The sequence below is a fragment of the Miniopterus natalensis genome, chromosome 1 (genome assembly GCF_054644295.1).
Source record: "Miniopterus natalensis isolate mMinNat1 chromosome 1, mMinNat1.hap1, whole genome shotgun sequence".
In the NCBI taxonomy this organism is placed as follows: Eukaryota; Metazoa; Chordata; class Mammalia; order Chiroptera; family Miniopteridae; genus Miniopterus; species Miniopterus natalensis.
This window is the reverse complement of record NC_142081.1, coordinates 75,222,600-75,240,609: the sequence shown is the minus strand read 5'-3', so window position 1 is coordinate 75,240,609 and position 18,010 is coordinate 75,222,600. Positions and strand designations below refer to the sequence as shown.

The following is an 18,010-nucleotide window of genomic DNA, read 5'->3' as shown; positions in this document are numbered from 1 at the left end:
CAGTTTCCACCATATTCATCATCTCATTCACATAGTACCTGCTGCTGCTGGTCTCTCCTCTCCACCCCACTCCTTCCCAAATAGGGAACACAAGCTCTTTTCCTTCTGTTCCCCAGAGCAACCACCAATGTAAGACAGTTGCCATTAATGAGAAGGGACATTACACCGTGTCAAAGCATAGCAAATGGATTAAAACTGAGTATTAGACACCCCTTATTTTAAATGCCCTGTGTAATTTCTGCACTTCTTAATATCTCATTACCCATTACTCTTCAAGCCTCCTGACCTCCATCTGTGTTTTTCCTGTGCTCCCCTCTCTGAAGACCACCCTCACTTCTCCCCTCTTCTCATGGTCCAAGGACCTTTGCACAGCCTCTTTCTCAGGTTCCCACTCTTTCGCTCACCATTGCCTATCTACTCCATGTCCTTAGACTTCACTTTTTATTCCCAAAGCAGACTACTACTAAAGTATTTTCCTGAAGAAAATCATTTTTCTACTTTGGAGGCAGAGTTAACTTAAAGAAGTTGTGATTTTAATAAGGATTACTTTATTTCTCCTCTCTACATAGTATTAGAATGTTTTTGCTTAGTGAAAAAAGCATCACTATTAATTTCCATTGATTTATCCAATTTACCAAAAACAAAAAATTTTTAAATATATCTTTATTGATTTCAGAGAGAGGAAGGGAGAGAGAGAGAGAGTCATCATTGATCAGCTGCCTCCTGCACGCCCTCGACTGGGGATGGGGCCCACAACTCGGACATGTGCCCTGACCAGGAAGCGAACCTCAGTCTCCTGGATCCTAGACTGACGCTCAACTGCTGAGCCATGCCTGGCAGGGCTCAAAAACCAATTTGCTGAGATGACTCTGTTATAATAGGTATTTTCCAAAACATTGTCACGTTTATATTTTCAATACTACAGGAACCATTATCCAAGAAATGGGATATTTTGAATAATCTAATATTCTGATTCATGGAGCATCATCAATACACTAGACATGAAAAACCAATTTTCAAAGAAGTAACATAAAACACTGGTAGGGTTCCCAACATTAATAAGAAATTTAACCCCTTTACGCCTCACTTTCTCCTCTGTTTAAGTATTTTCCTTTGTGAGGAAAAAAAAAAAGAAATGATTTTCATAAAATTCTCCTAGCATATAACAAGTATTGAGTAAATATCAGTTCTTTGATTTCTCTCCCCCTTTCCCCTCTCCAAGTAAGGAAGAACCACTACTATATTATTCTGTAGTACACTTCCTCTTTCTCTGATGTTTCTGAAGAACTCACAGTCTTACAGGGCCTTCGGGCTCCCATGTGAACATCGGTTCTTACTGTTATGTGCTCAGTGTTAGAATACTAGAAAATAGCATTTATTATATATAACCAGCTCATGGGAGAAATCTAATTATAGCTCCCCATGATTATTAACTTGCAGCCATTGTTATTTTTGTTATTCAATTTAATTAGCAGCATTCGCCTTGACCAAGTCTTAGTCAAGCAAAACTGACTCTACATAGCCTTATGCAAGAAGTGGTACTCATCAAGAAGGGCCAGACGTCTGGTTAATGTCTAAATAGAAGATTTTTAGCTACCCAAATTAATCACTTAACAAAGTCAAACATCCATTTCACATTAATTTCATTTGTAGTATTTTCGTTTTTGATGCTCAAATTAATCTGATCTTAATTTTTCATACAAAACAAAGTAAAGGCCTCAGGAAAAAGATCCAGTTTGTATTATTGTGGAAATATTATGTTTGCTGTTTTAAAAATATTCTCAATTTGTCTGTTGATATTTTAACTTCTATATTTAATCTTTTCTTCTGCTTCTTACTTGGTCTTATTTTCTGTTTCTCATTCCACCAGTAAGTATGGATCTGATCAGCTCTTCCAATTACCAGGTCAATGTCTCTACATTAGTAAGAAACAGCACTCACTTTCCAGCCCCTGCCTCAAAAATAATCATTGTCCTTCTTTTGTTCATGACATCAATAATCGGTATTATTACCAATGGTCTCTGTCTATGTATACTAAAATTCAAGATGGAAAAAACTGTCAGTACTCTTTTATATTTTCATCTCATTCTCTCATATTTTGTTTCAACATTGACTGTGCCGTTTATAACCACCTCTTCCCTTCAGGACAACCACTGAAGCTTTGGAGATGCCATGTGCAAGGCCTTCAACAGCGTTTTGTCCACAGGAGTGTTCGCCTCCGTTTTCTTCCTCTCAGCCATCAGTGTTGATTGTAACCTTCTCACTACTCACCCGGTGTGGTCACAGCCGCACCAAACCCCACGCTGGGCTTCCAGCATCATCCTGGGAGTCCGGATGTCTGCCACTGCCCTCAGCATTCCCTGTTTGGTTTTCAGAGAGGCACATGATGACCATGAAGGAAGGGTGACCTGCCAAAATAATTATGCTATGTCCACTAACTGGGAAAGCAGAAAGCTGCAGACATTAAGGAAATGGGTTCACGCAGCCTGTTTCACCAGCAGCTTCTTGCGAGGCTTCCTTCTGCCTTTCTTCATTATCACCTTTTGCTATGGAAGAGTAGCCAACAAGATGAAAAAGAGGAACCTATTTAAATCCAACAAGCCCTTCAAAGTCATGACGACTGCCGTTACCTCTTTCTTTGTGTGTTGGATGCCCTACCATGTATCCCAGGGCTTGCTTCTCACTAAGAACCAATCTCTACTTTTACAGTTGACTATGATGCTTACAGTGATTACTACTCTTTCAATACTGTCTTTTCTCCCACACTCTACCTATTTATTGGGGAGAACTTCAAAAAGGTTTTCAAGAAGTCCATTCTTGCTCTGTTTGAGTCAACATTCAGTGAGGATTCTTCTCCAGAAAGAACACAAAACCGAAATTCGAAAACCTACATTAAAATGCAGGGTCCCATGAACTCTTAGTTAATCACACAACCAGAGATATGCCCTCTGCTTCTGTGTAATATAATTCTATATCAGAGAGACATCTAGGCTGTGTTGTCCTTAGGTTATAAATATTAAAAAGGCTATAAGAAAGTAAGCAATAGGCGATGTTACAAATGTAAGTTTCTCCTTTTTTTATTGCGGTAAAATACTGACTCTTGAACAACCGGGGTTTGGACTGCACAGGTCCAAAATGTATATGCCGATTTTTTCAATAAATACATTCAGCACTGTAAATGTATTTTCTCTTATGATTTTCTCAATAACATTTTCTTTTCTTTAGCTCACTCTATTATATGAAAAAGGTGATGGGATTAAAAAGTGCAAATTGGTAGTCACAAAATAGTCAGAGGATTGTAAAGTACAGCATAGGGAATATAGGCAATAATATTGTAATAACTATGTACAGTGCCAGGTGGGTACTAGAAATAACAGGGGGACTTCTTTTAAAGTATATGATTGTCTAACCACTATGCTGTACACCTGAAACTAATACAAAATAATATTAAATATAAACTGTAATTGAAAAATAAAATTTTTTTTAAAGAATACATTATATAATACTAATAACATACAAATATGTATTAATCAGCTGTTTATGTTAACGATGAGGCTTCTGGTCAACAGTAAGCTATTATTAGTTAAGTTTTTAGGGAATCAAAAGTTATACAGGGATTTTTGACTGTGTGAGAGGTTGGAGCCCCTTCTACCCATGTTGTCCAAGGGTCAACTGTATATAGTTGTATTTGCCATTTTCACCATTTTTTATTGTAAATTTCAGTGGCATTAACTACACTGACAATGTTTGCAACCACCATCACTACTTCCAGAATGTCCATCACCCCAAAGAGAAACCCTGTACACATTAAGCAATAATTCCTCGTTCCTTCCTACTCCCAGCCCCTCTCATAGCCTCCAATCTACTACATGTCTCTATGAATTTGCCTCTTCTAGATATTCCATATATGTGCAATCCTACAATATTTCTCCTTTATGTCTGGTTTATTTTACTTAGCATAATGTTTTTAAGGTTCATCCATGTTGTAACATATATCAGAACTTCATTTTTTATGGCTATGTGATATTCCATTTTATATATATATATATATATATATATATATATATATATATATATATATATATATACTATGTCTTGTTTATCCATTCTTCTCTTGAGGGATATTAAGGTTGTTTCCACCTTTTCACTATTGTAAATAATGCTACTCTGAAGACTGTTGTACTGTTTCAGTCTTTGTTTTCAACTATTTTGAATTATTTTTATTTTCTGGGTCATGTGGTATTTCTGTTTAACTTTTTGAGGACCCAACAAACTTTTCCATAGCAGCTGTGCCATGTTACATTCCCACCAGCAATGTACAAAAGCTCCAGTTTCTTTGCTTCCTATTTTTATATGATTTTTATTATTACTTCATTATTATTAGTCCTTAGTTTACAGCCATCCTAGTCAGTGTGAGGTGGTGCAAATGTGAGTCTTAGCCTCTGATTTTTAAGGCTATAAGAATATCAATTTCTAATACCAATAGTATCCATTGATCTGAAGTCTCTATCAGAGAATCTTCTATAAATGGACATTTGGACAAGGATGCCTCTTTATTTAGATATCACCTAAGTTACTTAACTGATATGAATAAAAGTTAACGTGGGGGTGACAAGATACTCATCTTGCTTGTCATGTCCATGTTAAAATATAAAGGCATTTATACTTTAATGTTACGTATAAAGAAATCTTAAATGTCTCTTTTTAATACCTAGAGATTAAGCTGTCTCAGAAATATGGGACTAAGACAATTATAAGTGTTTAAGAATCTGCCTGGGTAATGTCATAGTATATTTAATTTTAGAATAGCAATAACAATATTAATATGTCTTCTCTGGTATTCAAGTTTTCTTCAAGTTTTTGCAATATATTATAGCACCTGAGTTATTGAGGACCATGTAGTATCACTGACCTATTACCGTTAGTTAGTCAGTTCTATCAGTCAATAGATAGCAATAAAGCATAGTTCAATTGATACAGAATAAAGATATTTAGGCCATAATGCACACGCAATCCCTAAATATTCCAGGTAGCTTTGCACAAACCAATCCAAACCACAGGCATGTATAGTATTCAGAAATCCCCAAAATGGAGGCTATTAATTACAAGGGGTTATAGAAAGGAAGGGAAATTAATCTTCATTACTAGCTTTTTACAGAGGGAAAGTAATTGTAGTTTGATGCCTTAGAAATTCTGCTAATTGACTTGATATCACTGCTGCCCAGCAACTGGGGGCTTGGGCTTTCTCACTTTAAATATGAGGGACAAAAGCTGCAAATAGATGAAAACTTTCACTGTTGGCCACAATTTTAAGCTTTTGGAACCTGAACAGCTTCCCAGAGAGGGAGGAGTAAGATTGATGACCAGGCTGTGGCTCTGAGTGTCGCTGCAGCAGGAAGGACTGGTGCTCCTTCCCTCCCCATACTCTGCCAGGTCCTGACAAGCCCACTGAAGTTTATGATGCAGGAGTTGAGAAAGAAAGTTACTGGGTAGGACATAGGATTTAAAAAAAAAAAAAAAAAAAGATCATGCTTTGGAAACCTAGCAGCTACAGAGAGAGCTTTTTGTGTCCCTCAGACCTGCTACAATAACAAAGAAGTGCTGTTTCCGGGCTCTCTTATATACAGTACTTTGTTCCATCTCTCTATAGACTGTAAAGTCCTCAAGAACAGAAAGAAGCCTATCAGCCACACTATTTCTTTTCTATAATAGTCTATGCAACTGATAGTCAGTAAAAGCTGTTTAATGACAGTTGAATATGGATAATCATAATATGTGACTTGAAAAACGACTTTAGATGTAAAATAATAGGATTGGACCAGATTTTTGTTTAACAAAGGTTTACATCACATCTACCTCATACCCAGGCATGATTCTAAGCACTTTACAAATAGTAACTCACTTAATCCTACAGCAATTCTATGACGTAAGTCATATTATTTTCCCGATTTTACAGACTATAAAACCAAAGCACTTGCCCAAGGACATACAGGAAGCAATTGGAAGAGACAGTATTATACAACAGGCGGTCTGGTGCTAGAACCCATGCCCTGAACCATTACACTCACTGTCTGAGGTCACTACCAGGAGGCAGTGAGGCTGGCTTTCAGCCCAGATCCACCTCATCTGTTTATTTCATCAGAAGTCACCTTGGCTGCAAAAATCAAATAGAAGTGCCTAGAAAATGTTCAGTTCCACATACAAAGTAAAGAAAATAGCATTGAACTTGTGATCAGGAGATTTGGGTGGTGGTCTGGGCTGTGCCTCTAGCTTGGTGCTCTATGTGGGGCAGGTTTTGCACATTGTCTGGGCCTCAGCTTCCTCAGGAATTTTACAGGAACATCTCGAAATGAAGCTATGGATATGAAATTACTTCTAAAATATAAAACACTACATAAAGATATTATTTGAAGTTTTTTAAAGAGCTCACTTTAAATTTTAAGAAAATATGGTGTAAACTTTGAAAAACCTCCCCCAAAATGTGTTTTTTTAGATGATTTTTTATTTTTCCATTACAGTTGACATACAGTATTATATTAGTTTCAGGTGTACACCCCAGTGATTAGATGTTATAGAACTTACTAAGTGATCATCCTAATAAATGTCTTCCCCATCTGACACCACATATAGTTATTAGAATATTATTCCCTCTGGTTATTCTGTAACTTCCAATTTGTACTACTTTTTAAAAATATTTTTTTTTATTGATTTTTAGAGAGAGAGGAAGAGAGGGAGAGAAACATCAATGTGAGAGCGGAACATGGATCAGCTGCCTCCCTAAGTTTAGCGAGCATCCTTATAAGCAGTGTCTTAAACGCTGCATCTAGTACATTGCTTGTCTGTTTTTAGTTATTTTTCCAGAGTTTTGCTCTGTTCTTTCATTTGGGACATATTTCTTTGTCTCTTTATTTTGGCTGCCTCCCTGTGTTTGTTTCTGTGTATTAGGTAGAGCTGCTATGCCTCCCGGGCTTAGCAGAGTAGCCTAGTGAAGGGTCCAGGGGCTCAGTTTCCCCATTCACCCGAGTTGGGCACTCCAGGTGAGCTCCCCACCATGGGTTGTGTTCACCCTCCTGTTGTAGTTCAGCTTGATTGCTGTTGGTACATCGATGCGAGGGATTCACCCGCAGGCCGATTGGCTACAAGGGCTGGCTGTGATCACCGCGAAGGATAAGCTGTGCAGGGGCCCAACCCATGGAACAGAGCTTACTTTGGCAGGGCTCTGGTGCTCACTGAGCCCGCCCCTTGAGTGTGTCACTTGTGGAGGTGGTTCGGGGTGTGCTTTGACATGGTCTGAAGCCGTCCACCAGGTGAGCTGGCTCTGGGGCCTCCCGGGAGGTGCAGCTCAAGGTCGGCCACCACCTGTGTTCTGTCCGGGGCCACCCAGCATGACCTACAAAGCAATCTGTAGATGACTTCTACTTGTGCTGGGTTTGGAGGTGTCCAGGAGAGGCCACTGAAAACCGAGACCAGCTGCCATTAGTGCTGGACCTGGGGCCACTTAGCGAGAGGTACGAGGCACGCCACTGATGCCAGATGTTGCTTGGTTGAGAGATTTTTAGGAAAGTTCGAGAAATGAGCCAAGACAGGCCATTTGTACGGAAAGGCAACAGGGAACAGCTTGGGTGGGATCCCAAGTTGGGTGGGACGGGGTCTCACATAATCACTGCAGGGACAAAGGGGGGACAACGATAGCCAGGTTGATGGAGACTCAGATATGGTGTCCGCCTGCTGGCTCTATGGGGGGAAGGCTCAGCAAAGAAGCAGCACTTCCCTCAGCACTTCTTTCTGGGACAAAGCTGCCCCTCCAGCTCTTGCCCTGGTGCCAAACAGTTCAGCTCCTCCCCCTATGTCCCTGGTGCCTTTTGGGCTGCTGCCCCGGCACTGGAGCTCAGTAGCGTGTTCAAGTATGTCCATGTTCAGGCCCTTTAAGAGGAATGCCTGGGACTCCAGGAGCCCTCCAGCTCACTTAGCCACAATCCCCACTGGTTTTTAGTCAGAAGTTATGGGGATTCTCTTCCTGGCACTGGAACCCTGGGCTGGGGAGCCTGCTGTGGGGCTGGGACCCCTTGCTCCTCAGGGGGGGACCTCCACAGTGAAGATATACCTCCCAATTTTTATTTGCCACGTGTGGATGTGGGACCAGACCATTCTGCATCTTTACCTCTCCTACCAGTCTCAATGTGGCCTCTTCTTTAGATCCTTAGTTATATGACTTCTGTTCAGCCAGATTTCAGATGGTTCTAAATGTTCCAAAATGTATTTTTTAGTTTGCTATAAAACCATAGTTAACTTCTAGAAAACCTACTTCTTGTAGTTGTGTTGATCTCATCAACCTCCTCACTGCTGTGAATTCTCAGTACCCAAGAATTAGTGGCTCTGCTTTGGGGAACTGGTGTGTGGAGACAGTGTTTGAAAACAATGTGCCCGTTAACATCCAATTATATAAACCTACTTCATTACCTCAGTATCAAACTGGCTCGAGGACAGGACAATCTATCAGCCATGATTCAAATATCAGTTCAAATTCTTTCCTCAAGAATTGGCTCCCTGTCTGGATGAAATGAATGGGTTGGCTGCCTGGCTGCTAGCATATATGAGAGTTTGGTGTGCACAGTGCAAATCTGATTCCATATCCCTGAGAAACTAGGGGCACCGATTACTTACCAGCAAAGTTTAAGTACCTGGCACTGTGGAGGCTCTGAGGATGCAGCAGTGAATAAGACACGATCCTTGTCCTCAAGGAACTTAAAGTCTTGTGTGGTGCATCTCAATATAGTTCCACATTATAATCATCTGAGACATTTTTTAAAAATACTGGTGGTTAGGCCTTATCCAAACCAATTAAACCCAAAATCTCTAGGGGCAAGACCCGAGAATCTGTATTTTTTAAGTTCTCAGGCTGACTGTAAAGTACAACCAGAATAGAAAACCCTTGTTCAGTGGGAAAGAAAAAAGAGTAAAAATGCTATCACAATACAGATGAATTAGCGCCATGTTCGGAGTAACAGACGGAAGCCCCTACTCAGCTGTCACCAGTCAGAGGAGTTTTCCAGGTGAGTTCTGCAGAACAGTGTAAACGCAGAAAGATGTGGAAGAAGAGTACAACAGAGGAAGCGGGGTGTGTAAAAGTCCCTGAGGGGAAGAGAGCACAGTGCTGTAAAGCAGCACTGCTCCAACTTGAACTTGAGTATGCAAGTTCATGTAATGAATGTAAGAATTCATGTAAGAGTCATGTAATGGCTTGTTAAAATGCTGATTCGGATTCAATAAGTCTGGAGTAGAGCTGAGATTCTGCTTTTTTTTAATCACAGATTTTATTTCTTTTTTTATTATCTTTAATTTTTTATTATTATTTATTTTTGTTTATTTTTGTTTAAAATACTACAGATGTCCCTTTTTCTCCCCAATGACCCATTCCACCCCGTCCCACCCCCCTCCCCAGTCCCTCTCCACACTATTGTTCGTGTCCTTGGGTTGTGCATATATGTGTATGAGTTCTTCGGTTACTCCCTTCCCCTCCACCCACCCGCCCTCCTCGGACCCTCTGACATTCATCAGTCTGTTCCATGCTTCCATGTCATTGAATCCATTTTATTCATCAGTTATTAAGTTCTTTAGATTCCACATGTAAGTGAGATCACGTGATGTTTGTCTTTCTCTGCCTGGTTTATTTCGCTTAGCATAATATTCTCCAGGTACATCCATACTGTCCCAAAGGGTACGAGGTCCTTCTTCTTTGCAGCTACATAGTGTTCCACGGTGTAAATGTCCCACAGCTTTTTTATCCACTCATCTACTGATGGGCACTTGGGCTGTTTCCAGATCTTAGCTATTGTAAATGGCCCTGCTATGAACATCGGGGTGCATATATTCTTTCCGATTAGTGTTTCAGGATTCTCAGGATATATTCCTAGAAGTGGTATCACTGGGTCAAAAGGCAGTTCCATTTTTAATTTTTTGAGGAACCTCCACACTGTTTTCCATAATGGTTGCCCCAGTCTGCATTCCCACCAGCAGTGTACCAGGGTTCCCCTTTCTCCACACGCTCGCCAGCACATGTCATTTGTTGATTTGTTGATGGAGCCATTCTGACAGGTGTGAAGTGATACCTCATTGTGGTTTTAATTTGCATCTCTCTGATGATTAGAGATGTTGAGCATTTTCTCATATGGTCTCTTGGCCATCTGTACGTTGTCTTTGGAGAAGTGTCTATTCAGGTCCTTTGCCCATTTTTTTTTTTTTTTTTTATATCTTTATTGATTTCAGAGAGAGGTAAGGAGAGGGAGAGAGAGAGATAGAAACATCAATGATGAGAGAGTCATTAATCGGCTGCCTCCTGCACGCCCCCGCCTGGGGATCGAGCCCGCAACCCGGGCATGGGCCCTGACCAGGAATCGAACCCCTATCGCCTGGATCCTAGGTCGACGCTCAACTGCTGAGCCATGCCTGGCCAGGCGTTCGCCCATTTTTAAATTGGATTATTTGTCTTCTTCTTGCTGAGTAGTGTGAGTTCCTTGTACACTTTGGAAATTAGCCCCTTATCAGATTCATCCTTGGCAAATATGTTTTCCCAGACTATGGGGTCCCTTTGTATTTTGAGGCTGTTTTCTTTTGCTGTGCAGAAGCTTTTTAGTTGGATGTAGTCCCATATGTTTATTTTTTCTTTTGTTTCTCTTGCCCTAGGAGATATATTGGTGAAAATTCCACTACTTGGGATGTCTGTGACTTACTGTCTATATTTTCTTCCAGGATTTTTATGGTTTCGCTACTTACATTTAAGTCTTTTATCCATTTTGAGTTTACTTTTGTGTATGGTCAAAGTTGGTGGTCTAGTTTCATTTTTTTGCATGTATCGGTCCAATTTTCCCAGCACCACTTATTGAAGAGACTCTCTTTACTCCATTGTATGCTCTTGCCTCCTTTGTCAAATATTTACTGACCATAATGGAGTGGGTCTATTTCTGGGGTCTCTGTTCTGTTCCATTGATCTATATGCCTGTTGTTGTACCAATACCAGGCCGTTTTGATTACAATGGCTCTGTAGTCCAATTTGATGTCTGGTAAAGTGATCCCTCCCGCTCTGTTCTTTTTTCTCAAGTTGACTGCAACTATTCAGGATCTTTTGGTTCTATATAAATTTTCAAAGAAATTCTGCATTTCTAACAATATCCCAGAGGATCTGTTGCTGCTGGTCCAGGGCAAGCAAAGAGTATGATTGGAGCATAAGTGTAAGAAATAGGCATAGCCAAGATGAGCTAGAAAAATCAGCTAGGCCTAGATTCTGAAAGCCCCTGGTAAAGAGTTTGGACTTGATCCTAGACTCTATCCTAAGGGCATTAGGGAGCCACTTAAGGGCCTTAAGCCAAAAAGTCATAGAATTAAAATTATATTTTAGAAAGATCACTTTGTCTGCTGTCATGGAGAGGTTAAAACTGGAGGTGAGTGGTCAAATTGGACAGTGTTGCAGTCATCCAGTTAACAGATGGTGTGGCTTGAACTAAGACAGTGGAAGTAGGAATGGAGAAAAGTAGAGAGTCTTGTTCTATAAATTTTTATGGTTCAGAAGTATAGGAAGAGGGGAAAGTTTAGGAGGACTCCTATGTCAATTAGAAATCCTGGTTGCAAACAGTAGATTTCATTCTGGCTGGTTTAACCAAAAACTGATATATTAAAGGATATTAAGTAGTTCACAGAATTATCAGGATGGCAGGACAAGCATTCAAGGCTAAGCTTCCAGGAACAGTGCCCAAGACATGCCTCAAAACTGTCTAGATCAGGAATCTGTGTTCTCTAACTTTTTAAAAAATATCTATATTGATTTCAGAAGAGGAAGGGAGAGGGAGAGAGAGATAGAAACATCAATGATGAGAGAGTCATTGATCGGCTGCCTGCATGCCCCCGACTGGGGATCAAGCCCACAACCCGGGCATGTGCCCTGACTGGGAGTGGAACCTCGATCTCCTGGATCCTAGGTCGATGCTCAACCGCTGAGCCATGCCTGGCCGGGCAATGTGTTCTCTATTTTAATAAATGGTACCAACTGCTGCTGCTGCTGCCACTGAGCCCAGAATACCAGCAATTTGGTTTTATGCAACTGCTACTGCCAACCAATGCCACTTCTGCATCAGGTCTTGAGCCCTCCTGTGCCTGAAAGATCTGCCAACACCGACATCAGGAAAATGGAAGCCCCATGCAGAGCTTTTTTTTCATGTTTCTCACTTAATCTTGCATGAGGATATCTAACAGGCATGCCTGAATCCTAGCTGCAAAGGAGGCTGGGAAGCTGAGTTCTGACTTCTACATGGGAGGAAAACGATACTCACAATGTGGGAATTTCCCCAAATATAAAAGCTATTCAAAAGATGATGGTGCCCATTGAATTCAACCAAGCTTTTCAGAGTAGCAAAATTGCATTGTGTGAGGAGTGACTGGGAGGTGAGAAACCAAGGGCTCTGAGAGCAGCAACTATTTTAAACTTAGAGAATTAAGGAGTACTTTCCCCTCCTTTCCGCAAAAATTAAGTCTCACACATACTCTACCAATTAGAGATTAATTTGTGTTAAGGGACTGCTATTAAAATGCAAATATACCTTTTAAGATGTTTAAGTTTCATTCACAAGTTAATGGGAATTACTTTAATCAGCTTCACACCCAGCAGAGTGCAGCGAACACAGTACTTAGAATACTACTTTTGATTGTGACTTACAGGAGGGAAACCTTCTGATTTGGAGGTCAGACCTGAAGTGAATTCTGGAGACCCCGAAGGCAGCGTGATGTATGTACAGTAGGTCCTCTGATAACACCATTTCATTCAACATCGTTTCATTATAACATCCATGAGATGCCGTAGGAATTTAACTCTTGTTTGTGTCAGTTAGTTGAGAGTAAAATTGGGTTTCTTTAAGCATCATTTCACTTAAAATCGCAGAACTTATCAACAATGTTAAGTGAGGACTTAACTGTATGGGGAAGTGCTATAAGGGATAAACAGAGAGGGATTCTGAGGAGAGTCGGTTGATAACTAAGAAAAAAATTGTCTAGATGTGGTATGGCCCCGAAAATCTGGTTTGGGCCACAAATCTTACCTTCCCTCCAGTTAAGTCCAGTCACCTATTTAGTTTAGTTCAGGCTTTCCAAGAGATGGCTCCCCTTCAAGTCCTGTCCTTCTCCTATGGGAAGGGAAAGACCACACTGGTGGGGAAGAAAACAGTTTTTCCAATGCTCCTCATTGTTTTCCTTGTCTCTTCACTAAATTCTGAGCTCCCTGAGAGTAAGAACAGCATCTTAGTCCTTATATATTTCCGACACCTAGCTCAGTGTCTGTCATGATAAATATATGTTTATAAACAATTAGATAAGCACATGAATGGCATTGTTAACTAATTCTGGAGTTGGAATGTTCTCTATTTGTGAGACCTTTAGAATGTCCTTCCTCAAACATGATCAGCTACAGGATTTGTTTCGCTTCACTTGCCAAAAGGAGCAATAGCCAGGAGGCTGCCATCTGATAGTACTCTGTCCCTTTTCTATCTCAAGCAAAAGAAATTGAAGAGTAAGATGTATATAAACAATTTATTATTGAAATCTCTATTTATTTACTTCTTGCTAGAGTCGGTATGAATTTAGTTACAACACTCACAGACAATAAAAATTGTTCATTATTTTTTTCTGTATCAAATCATTTTGGCCACAGCTAGGATCCCAGCACCCATTCTCCTCTGATGTCTCACCATTTTCCCAGTGACTGAAAAAAAAAGGGGTAGGGGCCAAGCACCTTGACTCATCTTACACTGATAACTCAAATAAGTCAAACTTCACCTCTCTAAACTCTTGGAGAAATTATGGCTATCCATTAGAAATGTTAACTGCAGCTCTCCCTGTGTGTCTTCCCAGATGCCACTTCCAACACAAAGAAGACAAAGGAGTCCCCACTGTGACCTTTAAGGCTTCTTCAGTTAGTGTGCCAGCTATCTTTTCCTTGCCTTCCAGATCCACACTCAAGCATTCCTCACCCTGCTTTCTGCCCTGTAGGCTAGAGCATGTTTCCTGGCTTCTGGTTGGGTTTTGCCAATAGCTCTGGCAGGAGCTGGAAAGAAGATGGAGAATGGAGTCAGGTATTTATTTCCCTAGCTCCCTCCCCAAAGGCTCACGTGGAGTTGGCTATGCTTCTTGACAGATCAACGCCTTCTCTTAAGGGTCTATATGTCTCTACCTGTGGATTCCAGACTCCCTCCCTTTCTCCTTTCAGGCTAATCATGAGAAAATGCCAAATTCCAATAGAGGGACATCTTACAATATACCTCATCAATATTCCTCAAAACTGCCAAGGTCATTAAAAAGGAGGAAAATCTGAGGAACTATCGCAGTCTAAGGAAAAATGATGACTAAATGTCTAAATGTAATGTGGTATTCCGGATGGGATCCAGGAAAAAGAATTTAGAGGGAATCTAATAAAATCTGAATAAAGCATGGAGTTTAATTAACGTACCCCTGCTGGTTCCATAGCTGTGACAAACACACACCAGAGGACTTTGAGATGTTAATAATCGGGGAAATTGGGTGAGGGGTATATGGAAACTCTCTGTACTACCTTTGTGACTTTTCTCAAAATCTATTCTAAAACTTAAAGCTTAATTAAAAGGAGAGAGAGAAAGAACTCAAGGTGCTATACATTTGTAGTCAAGTAAGGAATGCTGAAATAAATTTACAAATGGCCGCAAAACTGGCAAAACCGGTCAATAAGCACTGGGTAATAATCGAATTTTACACTTCTATGAACAGGAACAATTTGCTTACTATCAGTGTTGAAAAGGTTAACTTCTATCTCTACAGAGTTGTAAGACAGCCTAGTCAAAGACAAATCCTATATAGCCCTATTTGACCAGGTAATCCCCAGAGGCTTTAGCATTCCATTAAAAGGATATCTGGAAATCTCTTGGCCATTTCAACATATTTCACAATTTTTTCTAACAGTGCATACAGGTGTCAAAATTATAAAAAGCCCTTACAACAGGATGCCTTGACTTGACAAAACAACCAACAGAAATAGACAAATATTCAAAAGGTTATGCAATGCTTTGCCAAGTTATCACAATACTATGAACTGAAAAATAACCCAAAGGTCAAGATAATTCATCAACCTACCCTGAGGAAGTCCTACAGACTGCCAAAGATATACATCATTGCCTTAGAGTAAAAAGCCCTTGCTATATTATGTTACCTAGGCAACACACCAGCAAACGGTGCAGTAATAAAACAGGAATTCTAAAAAAGCAAATTGAACAAAAGAACAATCAATAAAAAGTTCCAAACTAAATTCCATCCCCTACCTGGCTGTACAAACTATTCATGTTAAAGACAGATTCAGCTCTTAGGTGGGAACTAGCATTTCCCAGGCTTCATATTTCCATATGAAGGGGCTTCAACTGGATTAACTCTTGTGGCCTCAGTTTCTGACTCTCTAAGAAGAGGCTCTATGACAAAATATATGGTTGTGGTTTGGAGCATTTGCCCTTACACTTTTTATTTAAGGCTCTTATTTAAATCTGTTTCTTTGCTCTTTCCTCAGTCTTAATGCATGTGGCAAGTGTCTCAAAGCCAGAATTAACATGGGTCTTTCGTGCCTCAGTTTCAGATGCCCTGGTAAAAGAATGCCTCTCTCTCATAGAGAATTGTAAAGAGACTTTTTTTTTTTTTTTTAATATATCTTTATTGATTTCAGAGAGAGGAAAGGAGAAAGAGAGAGAAACATCAATGATGAGAGAGTCATTGATCAGCTGCCTTCTGCAAGCCCCCGACTGGGGATGGAGCCCTCAACCAGGGCATGTGCCCTGACCGGGAGTCAAACCCCGATCGCCTGGATCCTAGGTCGATGCTCAACCCTGAGCCACGCCCGGCCGGGCAAGAGAGTTCTAAATATGATCTCATATCCCATGCCTGACCACAGGAGAAAATGTGCTAATCACGCCATATGCGAGAATTTCTGCTCCAGTCACAGCAACATTTCTTATTATAAATGAATAGAAGTATTCTGGTTCTACCCCAATTCATGTGCATTTTAGTTAGTGTGAACCAATTTATCAGAACATGATCACCTCCCTAAGCACTGAGAAAAAAATCTCTGAGCTTTAAAGTGGAGGGCTAGATTTCTTTTAGCCTTCCCTAAGATGAAACATCTCCCTCTCCCAGTGGCACTTCTACTGATCATGTAAGGTCTCAGGTAAGAGGTTCATTTTAGAGCTAAATTGTAGGAAAAGCTCCACTTATTTTGAGGACTATGAAATAGAATATAGTTCCTTTCTCTCTCCTTTCCTCTTTATAATCAGAAAGCTTAGCATCAATTGTAAAGGATCTTTTAGAAGTGGTTCTCAAATCTTTCATATTTGTGAAATACTTTTGAATGTTAAAATTTGAGACAGCCAACTTGGATTAATTAAATAACTTAGAACAACTAAATAGCCTAGCCGGTGTGGCTCAGTGGTTGAGCGTGAACCCGTGAACCAAGAGGTCCCCGGTTCAATTCCCAGTCAAGGCACATGCCCGGGTTGCAGGCTCAATCCCCAGTGAGGAGCATGCACGAGGCAGCAGATCTGGCAGTGTTTCTCAGTGGTTAGAGCCTCGGTTGTACACAAAAGGATCTCAGGTTCAATTCCCCATCAAGGGCACGTACCTGGGTTGCAGGTTCCATCCCCAGCCCTGGTTGGGGTGCATGTGGGAGGCAACCCATCGATGTGTCTCTTTCACATTGATGTTTCTCTTTTCCTTTCTCTGCATCCCACCCCCACATCCCTCCCTTCTACTCTCTTAAAAAAAAAATCACTTTTTCACATGATCTCACTCATAAATGCAATCTAATACACAAAACAGAATGAGGAACAAATTGATCCAGAGACACAGAAGCATGGAACAGACTGATGAATCTCAGTGGGAAGGCGGGGGAGGAATATGCAGGGTGAAGGGGACCAATGGGGGGGGAAGGGGGAATACCCGAAATACTTTCAACAATAATTTTTTTTAAAAATCAATGGAAAAAATATCCCCCTCAATTTAATTAATACAAAATAAATAAAACAACTCTAAATAAGTTACTGTACCACATTAGAGGGCCTAGAATGCATTCATAATTAACCCACTATCCATTTGGCCCCCTTTCAGCATTGTAGAGCTGTGAGAACTATTCCTATCCAGACAGTGATTTCTTATATACTCACGAGGCAGGGAACCACTTCTTCCTCTCTTTTTTTTATTGATTTTTTTTTTTTTTAGAAAGAGAGGGAGAGGGAGAGAGAGAGAAAGTCGTTGATAGGCTGCTTCCTGCACACCCTCAACTGGGGATCAAGCCTGAAACTAGGCATGTGCCCTGACCGGAATTGACTGGTGACCTCTTGGTTCCTGGGTTGATGCTAAACCGTAGAACCACACCTGCCAGGCCACTTCTTCCTTAATGCTATGCTTTGCCTTTGACTTCTAACTTGAAGGAAATTGTACAACATGCTCCATCTGGACATAAGTTTTCACTGTATCATCTCAGCACTCTAGTCGAAAATTAGTCTTACTTGTTTTTTATTTCCCCCATTGCAAAATTCTATTTTGTTTACTCCTAACATTTTACTATTTAATGTATGTATGTCTTATCTTCTTAAATTCTTTGTGGAATGAGGCTAGATGTTCAAAAAATAGAGAAAAGAAATTTCTCTTTGGTGCCTACTCTCTACTGCCCTCTGCAGGTAGAAGGAAGGAATGAGCCATAACCTAATACTGTACTACCTAGAGTAGTGACTGGGAGATCCCTATCCAAAAGGTAGGAATGTTTAAAGTAATTGGTGATTTTTATTTTTTAAAATATATCTTTATTGATTTCAGAGAGAGGAAAGGAGAGGGAGAGAGAGTCATTGATCAAGCCCACAACCGGGGCATGTGCCCTGACTGGGAATCGAACCCTGATTGCCTGGATCCTAGATCGATGCTCAACCGCTGAGCCACGCCCGGCCAGGCTAATTGGTGATTTTTA

The 18,010-nt window shown here is 40.5% G+C and overlaps 1 protein-coding gene across 1 annotated transcript; it reads left to right on the top strand.

Moving 5' to 3' along the window:
• Positions 1-1,875: 1,875 nt before the first annotated feature.
• On the top strand, positions 1,876-2,921 carry GPR33 (G protein-coupled receptor 33). The gene is given in 2 exon segments (XM_016209479.2): positions 1,876-2,737; positions 2,740-2,921. Coding segments are annotated over 2 exon segments (1,044 nt in total).
• Positions 2,922-18,010: the final 15,089 nt, after the last annotated feature.